The sequence below is a fragment of the Cyclopterus lumpus genome, chromosome 17, assembly GCF_009769545.1.
Source record: "Cyclopterus lumpus isolate fCycLum1 chromosome 17, fCycLum1.pri, whole genome shotgun sequence".
Lineage (NCBI taxonomy): Eukaryota > Metazoa > Chordata > Actinopteri > Perciformes > Cyclopteridae > Cyclopterus > Cyclopterus lumpus.
In genome coordinates, this window is record NC_046982.1 from 22660770 (window position 1) to 22670769 (window position 10000).

The window sequence follows — 10000 nt, forward strand, 5'->3', positions numbered from 1 at the left end:
TATCCTCCACACTAGAGCATCCTCTCTCCTCTGTCCTTATCCTTCACACTAGAGCATCCTCTCTCCTCTGTCCTTATCCTTCACACTAGAGCATCCTCTCTCCTCTGTCCTTATCCTCCACACTAGAGCATCCTCTCTCCTCTGTCCTTATCCTTCACACTAGAGCATCCTCTCTCCTCTGTCCTTATCCTTCACACTAGAGCACCCTCTCTCCTCTCTCCTTATCCTCCACACTAGAGCATCCTCTCTCCTCTGTCCTTATCCTCCACACTAGAGCATCCTCTCTCCTCTGTCCTTATCCTTCACACTAGAGCATCCTCTCTCCTCTGTCCTTATCCTTCACACTAGAGCATCCTCTCTCCTCTGTCCTTATCCTTCACACTAGAGCACCCTCTCTCCTCTGTCCTTATCCTTCACACTAGAGCATCCTCTCTCCTCTGTCCTTATCCTTCACACTAGAGCATCCTCTCTCCTCTGTCCTTATCCTCCACACTAGAGCATCCTCTCTCCTCTGTCCTTATCCTTCACACTAGAGCACCCTCTCTCCTCTGTCCTTATCCTTCACACTAGAGCATCCTCTCTCCTCTGTCCTTATCCTTCACACTAGAGCATCCTCTCTCCTCTGTCCTTATCCTCCACACTAGAGCACCCTCTCTCCTCTGTCCTTATCCTTCACACTAGATCACCCTCTCTCCTCTGTCCTTATCCTCCACACTAGAGCATCCTCTCTCCTCTGTCCTTATCCTTCACACTAGAGCATCCTCTCTCCTCTGTCCTTATCCTTCACACTAGAGCATCCTCTCTCCTCTGTCCTTATCCTTCACACTAGAGCATCCTCTCTCCTCTCTCCTTATCCTTCACACTAGAGCATCCTCTCTCCTCTCTCCTTATCCTTCACACTAGAGCATCCTCTCTCCTCTCTCCTTATCCTTCACACTAGAGCATCCTCTCTCCTCTGTCCTTATCCTTCACACTAGAGCATCCTCTCTCCTCTGTCCTTATCCTTCACACTAGAGCATCCTCTCTCCTCTGTCCTTATCCTTCACACTAGAGCATCCTCTCTCCTCTGTCCTTATCCTTCACACTAGAGCATCCTCTCTCCTCTGTCCTTATCCTTCACACTAGAGCATCCTCTCTCCTCTGTCCTTATCCTTCACACTAGAGCACCCTCTCTCCTCTGTCCTTATCCTTCACACTAGAGCATCCTCTCTCCTCTCTCCTTATCCTTCACACTAGAGCATCCTCTCTCCTCTGTCCTTATCCTTCACACTAGAGCATCCTCTCTCCTCTGTCCTTATCCTTCACACTAGAGCATCCTCTCTCCTCTGTCCTTATCCTTCACACTAGAGCATCCTCTCTCCTCTGTCCTTATCCTTCACACTAGAGCATCCTCTCTCCTCTGTCCTTATCCTTCACACTAGAGCACCCTCTCTCCTCTGTCCTTATCCTTCACACTAGAGCATCCTCTCTCCTCTGTCCTTATCCTTCACACTAGAGCATCCTCTCTCCTCTGTCCTTATCCTTCACACTAGAGCACCCTCTCTCCTCTGTCCTTATCCTTCACACTAGATCACCCTCTCTCCTCTGTCCTTATCCTCCACACTAGAGCATCCTCTCTCCTCTGTCCTTATCCTTCACACTAGAGCATCCTCTCTCCTCTGTCCTTATCCTTCACACTAGAGCATCCTCTCTCCTCTGTCCTTATCCTCCACACTAGAGCATCCTCTCTCCTCTGTCCTTATCCTTCACACTAGAGCATCCTCTCTCCTCTGTCCTTATCCTTCACACTAGAGCACCCTCTCTCCTCTCTCCTTATCCTCCACACTAGAGCATCCTCTCTCCTCTGTCCTTATCCTCCACACTAGAGCATCCTCTCTCCTCTGTCCTTATCCTTCACACTAGAGCATCCTCTCTCCTCTGTCCTTATCCTTCACACTAGAGCATCCTCTCTCCTCTGTCCTCATCCTTCACACTAGAGCATCCTCTCTCCTCTGTCCTTATCCTCCACACTAGAGCATCCTCTCTCTCCTCTGTCCTCATCCTCCACACTAGAGCATCCTCTCTCCTCTGTCCTTATCCTTCACACTAGAGCACCCTCTCTCCTCTGTCCTTATCCTTCACACTAGAGCATCCTCTCTCCTCTGTCCTTATCCTTCACACTAGAGCATCCTCTCTCCTCTGTCCTTATCCTCCACACTAGAGCATCCTCTCTCCTCTGTCCTTATCCTTCACACTAGAGCATCCTCTCTCCTCTGTCCTTATCCTTCACACTAGAGCATCCTCTCTCCTCTGTCCTTATCCTTCACACTAGAGCATCCTCTCTCTCCTCTGTCCTTATCCTTCACACTAGAGCATCCTCTCTCCTCTGTCCTTATCCTTCACACTAGAGCATCCTCTCTCCTCTCTCCTTATCCTCCACACTAGAGCATCCTCTCTCCTCTGTCCTTATCCTTCACACTAGAGCATCCTCTCTCCTCTGTCCTCATCCTTCACACTAGAGCATCCTCTCTCCTCTGTCCTTATCCTCCACACTAGAGCATCCTCTCTCTCCTCTGTCCTCATCCTCCACACTAGAGCATCCTCTCTCCTCTGTCCTTATCCTTCACACTAGAGCACCCTCTCTCCTCTGTCCTTATCCTTCACACTAGAGCATCCTCTCTCCTCTGTCCTTATCCTTCACACTAGAGCATCCTCTCTCCTCTGTCCTTATCCTCCACACTAGAGCATCCTCTCTCCTCTGTCCTTATCCTTCACACTAGAGCATCCTCTCTCCTCTGTCCTTATCCTCCACACTAGAGCATCCTCTCTCCTCTGTCCTTATCCTCCACACTAGAGCATCCTCTCTCCTCTGTCCTTATCCTTCACACTAGAGCATCCTCTCTCTCCTCTGTCCTTATCCTTCACACTAGAGCATCCTCTCTCCTCTGTCCTCATCCTTCACACTAGAGCATCCTCTCTCCTCTGTCCTTATCCTTCACACTAGAGCATCCTCTCTCCTCTGTCCTTATCCTTCACACTAGAGCATCCTCTCTCCTCTGTCCTCATCCTTCACACTAGAGCATCCTCTCTCCTCTGTCCTTATCCTTCACACTAGAGCATCCTCTCTCCTCTGTCCTCATCCTTCACACTAGAGCATCCTCTCTCCTCTGTCCTTATCCTTCACACTAGAGCATCCTCTCTCCTCTGTCCTTATCCTTGTCATGTGATATCATCAGATGACATCACATCATCTCAGGTGGAGGAACTCTTACCTGAAGCTGGTGTTCCGGTCCAGCTTGGTCTGACTCTTCGTCCTCTTGATGGACCCCTTGAGACGCTTACTGAAGAAACCCTGAGTGGAGGGGGAGGGGGAGAGAGGAGGAGGAGAGAGGAGGGAAGGGGGGGAGGGGGAGAGTAGGGGGAGAGAGGAGGAGGAGAGAGGAGGGAAGGGGGGGAGGGGGGGGGGGGAGGGGGAGAGTAGGGGGAGGAGGAGGTTCACTTCAGTTACATGATGATGCATTCAGGCTCTGCTCAATGAACATGATTACTGGCTGAAGGTAAATGATAATGTTCTCATGATGCATTCAGGTGTAATCTAGTAAAATGTAGTGTTGATGATAAACTAGAATAAATCCAGATGTTTTCACATGAATATAAAATAAATATTTGATAAATTATTGTTTAACTTCCTAAAGCTCTGAGGTCATTGTTACAGTTAACTATTATATATATATATATATATAAAAATATAATATATTTTATTTAATTATTACACTTCATTAACACTAATGATAAATATAAATATAATATATTTTTATTATTTTATTTAAACATCCCAGAATCCACCGGGACAAAATATGAGCCACTGTGTGGTATTAAAGTAGGAAGAAGTGAAATATATCGAAATATATTGATTATATATTATTATATATTATTAATTAAAAACAAGTCTCTGCGTTCGCTCTCGCCCGCCGTGCGTCGGACGTCCTACGACCTGCGAACTCACCGGCACTTTGAAAGGCGACGAGCTGGGGCTGTCGTTCTTCTCCGAGCTCCCCGGGCCGGAGATGCTCCTCCTCCTCGGGGAGCGCTCCGAACACGCTTCTGCAGAGACACAAGACCCTTTCAAAATAAAAGCAGATCACACGGGTGAAAGGAAACACGCGTTCATCACGAAGCTCTTTTGTCATAGCGCGTTGACCTTTCAGAGGGCGAGCTTTTAAAAAAGTGAATTCTGCTGGTTTCCGCCTGCTGGTTTGAGAGCGAATTAACTGGTAAGTTTATGACATCACTGTCATCTACCAGTAAGCAGAGAGCAGAAGAAGTTCCTTCATGTCAGCTGGTGCTGTTAGATAAGATATAGGTCCAGCTGATCAGTCACATGACTTAAATGTTCTCCGAGTTTGTAACGCCACAAAATGAGCAGAATGACTTGTTTATGGACACACGGCGAGTAGGAAAGCTCCAGCTCCCTGTGACTCGTGACTCGTCTCCAGCTCCCTGTGACTCGTGACTCGCCTCCAGCTCTCTGTGACTCGTGACTCGTCTCCAGCTCCCTGTGACTCGTGACTCGCCTCCAGCTCCCTGTGACTTGTGACTCGCCTCCAGCTCCCTGTGACTCGTGACTCGCCTCCAGCTCCCTGTGACTCGTGACTCGCCTCCAGCTCCCTGTGACTTGTGACTCGTCTCCAGCTCCCTGTGACTTGTGACTCGTCTCCAGCTCCCTGTGACTTGTGACTCGTCTCCAGCTCCCTGTGACTCGTGACTCGTCTCCAGCTCCCTGTGACTTGTGACTCGCCTCCAGCTCCTTGTGACTCGTTTCCAGCTCCCTGTGACTTGTGACTCGTCTTCAGCTCCCTGTGACTCGCCTCCAGCTCCCTGTGACTTGTGACTCGTCTCCAGCTCCTTGTGACTCGTCTCCAGCTCCCTGTGCCTTGTGACTCGCCTCCAGCTCCCTGTGACTTGTGACTCGTCTCCAGCTCCCTGTGACTCGTCTCCAGCTCCCTGTGACTTGTGACTCGCCTCCAGCTCCCTGTGACTTGTGACTCGTCTCCAGCTCCCTGTGACTTGTGACTCGCCTCCAGCTCCCTGTGACTTGTGACTCGTCTCCAGCTCCCTGTGACTCGCCTCCAGCTCCCTGTGACTTGTGACTCGCCTCCAGCTCCCTGTGACTTGTGACTCGTCTCCAGCTCCCTGTGACTTGTGACTCGTCTCCAGCTCCCTGTGACTTGTGACTCGTCTCCAGCTCCCTGTGACTTGTGACTCGTCTCCAGCTCCCTGTGACTCGCCTCCAGCTCCCTGTGACTTGTGACTCGCCTCCAGCTCCCTGTGACTTGTGACTTGCCTCCAGCTCCCTGTGACTTGTGACTCGTCTCCAGCTCCCTGTGACTCGCCTCCAGCTCCCTGTGACTTGTGACTCGTCTCCAGCTCCCTGTGACTCGCCTCCAGCTCCCTGTGACTCGTGACTCGTCTCCAGCTCCCTGTGACTTGTGACTCGCCTCCAGCTCCTTGTGACTCGTTTCCAGCTCCCTGTGACTTGTGACTCGTCTCCAGCTCCCTGTGACTTGTGACTCGCCTCCAGCTCCTTGTGACTCGTCTCCAGCTCCCTGTGACTTGTGACTCGCCTCCAGCTCCTTGTGACTCGTTTCCAGCTCCCTGTGACTTGTGACTCGTCTTCAGCTCCCTGTGACTTGTGACTCGCCTCCAGCTCCCTGTGACTTGTGACTCGCCTCCAGCTCCCTGTGACTTGTGACTCGTCTCCAGCTCCTTGTGACTCGTCTCCAGCTCCCTGTGACTTGTGACTCGTCTCCAGCTCCTTGTGACTCGTCTTCAGCTCCCTGTGACTTGTGACTCGCCTCCAGCTCCCTGTGACTTGTGACTCGTCTCCAGCTCCTTGTGACTCGTCTCCAGCTCCCTGTGACTTGTGACTCGTCTCCAGCTCCTTGTGACTCGTCTTCAGCTCCCTGTGACTTGTGACTCGTCTCCAGCTCCCTGTGACTTGTGACTCGCCTCCAGCTCCTTGTGACTCGTTTCCAGCTCCCTGTGACTCGCCTCCAGCTCCCTGTGACTTGTGACTCGCCTCCAGCTCCCTGTGACTTGTGACTCGCCTCCAGCTCCCTGTGACTTGTGACTCGTCTCCAGCTCCCTGTGACTCGCCTCCAGCTCCCTGTGACTTGTGACTCGTCTCCAGCTCCCTGTGACTCGCCTCCAGCTCCCTGTGACTCGTGACTCGTCTCCAGCTCCCTGTGACTTGTGACTCGCCTCCAGCTCCTTGTGACTCGTTTCCAGCTCCCTGTGACTTGTGACTCGTCTCCAGCTCCCTGTGACTTGTGACTCGTCTCCAGCTCCCTGTGACTCGTCTCCAGCTCCCTGTGACTTGTGACTCGTCTCCAGCTCCCTGTGACTTGTGACTCGCCTCCAGCTCCTTGTGACTCGTTTCCAGCTCCCTGTGACTTGTGACTCGTCTCCAGCTCCCTGTGACTCGTCTCCAGCTCCCTGTGACTTGTGACTCGTCTCCAGCTCCCTGTGACTTGTGACTCGCCTCCAGCTCCCTGTGACTTGTGACTCGTCTCCAGCTCCCTGTGACTTGTGACTCGCCTCCAGCTCCCTGTGACTTGTGACTCGTCTCCAGCTCCCTGTGACTCGTCTCCAGCTCCCTGTGACTCGTGACTCGTCTCCAGCTCCCTGTGACTTGTGACTCGCCTCCAGCTCCTTGTGACTCGTCTCCAGCTCCCTGTGACTTGTGACTCGCCTCCAGCTCCCTGTGACTTGTGACTCGCCTCCAGCTCCTTGTGACTCGTTTCCAGCTCCCTGTGACTTGTGACTCGTCTTCAGCTCCCTGTGACTTGTGACTCGCCTCCAGCTCCCTGTGACTTGTGACTCGCCTCCAGCTCCCTGTGACTTGTGACTCGTCTCCAGCTCCTTGTGACTCGTCTCCAGCTCCCTGTGACTTGTGACTCGTCTCCAGCTCCTTGTGACTCGTCTTCAGCTCCCTGTGACTTGTGACTCGCCTCCAGCTCCCTGTGACTTGTGACTCGTCTCCAGCTCCTTGTGACTCGTCTCCAGCTCCCTGTGACTTGTGACTCGTCTCCAGCTCCTTGTGACTCGTCTTCAGCTCCCTGTGACTTGTGACTCGTCTCCAGCTCCCTGTGACTTGTGACTCGCCTCCAGCTCCTTGTGACTCGTTTCCAGCTCCCTGTGACTTGTGACTCGTCTCCAGCTCCCTGTGACTCGTCTCCAGCTCCCTGTGACTTGTGACTCGTCTCCAGCTCCCTGTGACTTGTGACTCGCCTCCAGCTCCCTGTGACTTGTGACTCGTCTCCAGCTCCTTGTGACTCGTCTCCAGCTCCCTGTGACTTGTGACTCGCCTCCAGCTCCCTGTGACTTGTGACTCGTCTCCAGCTCCCTGTGACTTGTGACTCCTCCAGCTCCCTGTGACTTGTGACTCGCCTCCAGCTCCCTGTGACTTGTGACTGGCCTCCAGCTCCCTGTGACTTGTGACTGGCCTCCAGCTCCCTGTGACTTGTGACTCGTCTCCAGCTCCCTGTGACTTGTGACTCGCCTCCAGCTCCCTGTGACTTGTGACTCGTCTCCAGCTCCCTGTGACTCGTCTCCAGCTCCTTGTGACTTGTGACTCGTCTCCAGCTCCCTGTGACTCGTGACTCGTCTCCAGCTCCCTGTGACTCGTCTCCAGCTCCCTGTGACTTGTCTCCAGCTCCTTGTGACTTGTGACTCGTCTCCAGCTCCCTGTGACTCGTGACTCGTCTCCAGCTCCCTGTGACTCGTCTCCAGCTCCCTGTGACTTGTGACTCGTCTCCAGCTCCCTGTGACTTGTGACTCGCCTCCAGCTCCCTGTGACTTGTGACTCGTCTCCAGCTCCCTGTGACTCGTCTCCAGCTCCTTGTGACTTGTGACTCGTCTCCAGCTCCCTGTGACTTGTGACTCGTCTCCAGCTCCCTGTGACTTGTGACTCGCCTCCAGCTCCCTGTGACTTGTGACTCGTCTCCAGCTCCCTGTGACTCGCCTCCAGCTCCCTGTGACTTGTGACTCGTCTCCAGCTCCCTGTGACTCGTCTCCAGCTCCCTGTGACTCGTGACTCGTCTCCAGCTCCCTGTGACTCGTCTTCAGCTCCCTGTGACTCGTCTCCAGCTCCCTGTTACTTGTGACTCGTCTCCAGCTCCCTGTGACTCGTAACTCGTCTCCAGCTCCCTGTGACTTGTGACTCGTTTCCAGCTCCCTGTGACTCGTCTCCAGCTCCCTGTGACTTGTGACTCGTTTCCAGCTCCCTGTGACTTGTGACTCGTCTCCAGCTCCCTGTGACTCGTCTCCAGCTCCCTGTGACTTGTGACTCGTCTCCAGCTCCCTGTGACTCGTTTCCAGCTCCCTGTGACTTGTGACTCGTCTCCAGCTCCCTGTGACTCGTCTCCAGCTCCCTGTGACTTGTGACTCGTCTCCAGCTCCCTGTGACTCGTTTCCAGCTCCCTGTGACTTGTGACTCGTCTCCAGCTCCCTGTGACTCGTCTCCAGCTCCCTGTGACTCGCCTCCAGCTCCCTGTGACTCGTTTCCAGCTCCCTGTGACTTGTGACTCGTCTCCAGCTCCCTGTGACTCGTCTCCAGCTCCCTGTGACTCGCCTCCAGCTCCCTGTGACTCGTTTCCAGCTCCCTGTGACTTCTGACTCGTCTCCAGCTCCCTGTGACTCGTTTCCAGCTCCCTGTGACTTGTGACTCGTCTCCAGCTCCCTGTGACTCGTCTCCAGCTCCCTGTGACTCGCCTCCAGCTCCCTGTGACTCGTGACTCGTTTCCAGCTCCCTGTGACTCGTCTCCAGCTCCCTGTGACTCGTCTCCAGCTTCCTGTGACTCGCCTCCAGCTCCCTGTGACTTGTTTCCAGCTCCCTGTGACTTGTGACTCGTCTCCAGCTCCTTGTGACTCGTCTCCAGCTCCCTGTGACTCGTCTACAGCTCCATGTGACTTGTGACTCGTCTCCAGCTCCTTGTGACTCGTCTCCAGCTCCATGTGACTTGTGACTCGTCTTCAGCTCCATGTGACTCGTCTACAGCTCCATGTGACTTGTGACTCGTCTCCAGCTCCCTGTGACTCGTCTACAGCTCCATGTGACTTGTGACTCATCTCCAGCTCCTTGTGACTTGTCTCCAGCTCCATGTGACTCGTCTCCAGCTCCTTGTGACTCGTCTCCAGCTCCCTGTGACTCGTCTCCAGCTCCCTGTGACTCGTCTCCAGCTCCCTGTGACTCGTCTCCAGCTCCTTGTGACTCGTCTCCAGCTCCCTGTGACCCGTCTCCAGCTCCTTGTGACTCGTCTCCAGCTCCATGTGACTCATCTCCAGCTCCTTGTGACTCGTCTCCAGCTCCTTGTGACTCGTCTCCAGCTCCTTGTGACTCGTCTCCAGCTCCCTGTGACCCGTCTCCAGCTCCGTGTGACTCGTCTCCAGCTCCTTGTGACTCGTCTCCAGCTCCTTGTGACTCGTCTCCAGCTCCGTGTGACTCGTCTCCAGCTCCTTGTGACTCGTCTCCAGCTCCCTGTGACTTGTGACTCGTCTCCAGTAAGAAAAGGTCACGTCCTCAGAGCTCACATCCTGATCATTGATTTTTACTCTTCTAAATATAGACGCTCACTTCCTCTCCAGCTCATCAGCCATCTTGTCTGAGGGTCTCTCGGGAGGCCTCGAGCGGGCTCCTGAACCAGCTCTTGAACCACCTACCTGTGTGTGTTAGTGTTATATACACAAACAGCTGTACCAGTAAGAGCTCCAGTCAAACCATTCCTTCATATGTTGATGATATTCTCCGTTTGTCTTCATGCTGAGACTCAAACAGTGAAAACAGCCATTAAAACACATCGATGAGCCTTCATCATCACCATCATCATCAACCCACATAAATACTCAAATACTGGAGCACCAGTATTCATCCGCCGCTGAAAATAGTCCCCAACAAAATCTCCATTTGCTTGACCAATGTGCCACAGACAGAAAGTGCGGCGGTATTAAGAGACGGACCAAC

The 10000-nt window shown here is 53.2% G+C and overlaps 1 protein-coding gene across 5 annotated transcripts in view; it reads right to left on the reverse strand.

The window, feature by feature from the left end:
• Nucleotides 1-10000, reverse strand: part of rasal2 (RAS protein activator like 2) — a 74228-nt gene that overhangs the window by 42072 nt on the left and 22156 nt on the right. For 3 of the 5 annotated variants that reach the window (XM_034555530.1, XM_034555527.1, XM_034555529.1), the window contains 2 exons: nucleotides 3986-4101; nucleotides 3252-3331 (listed from right to left, as the gene is read on the reverse strand). In XM_034555530.1, coding sequence (XP_034411421.1) covers nucleotides 3252-3331; nucleotides 3986-4101 — 196 coding nt within the window. The remainder of the gene's footprint in view (nucleotides 1-3251; nucleotides 3332-3985; nucleotides 4102-10000) is intronic. The other 2 variants (XM_034555528.1, XM_034555531.1) reach the window with 1 other exon arrangement.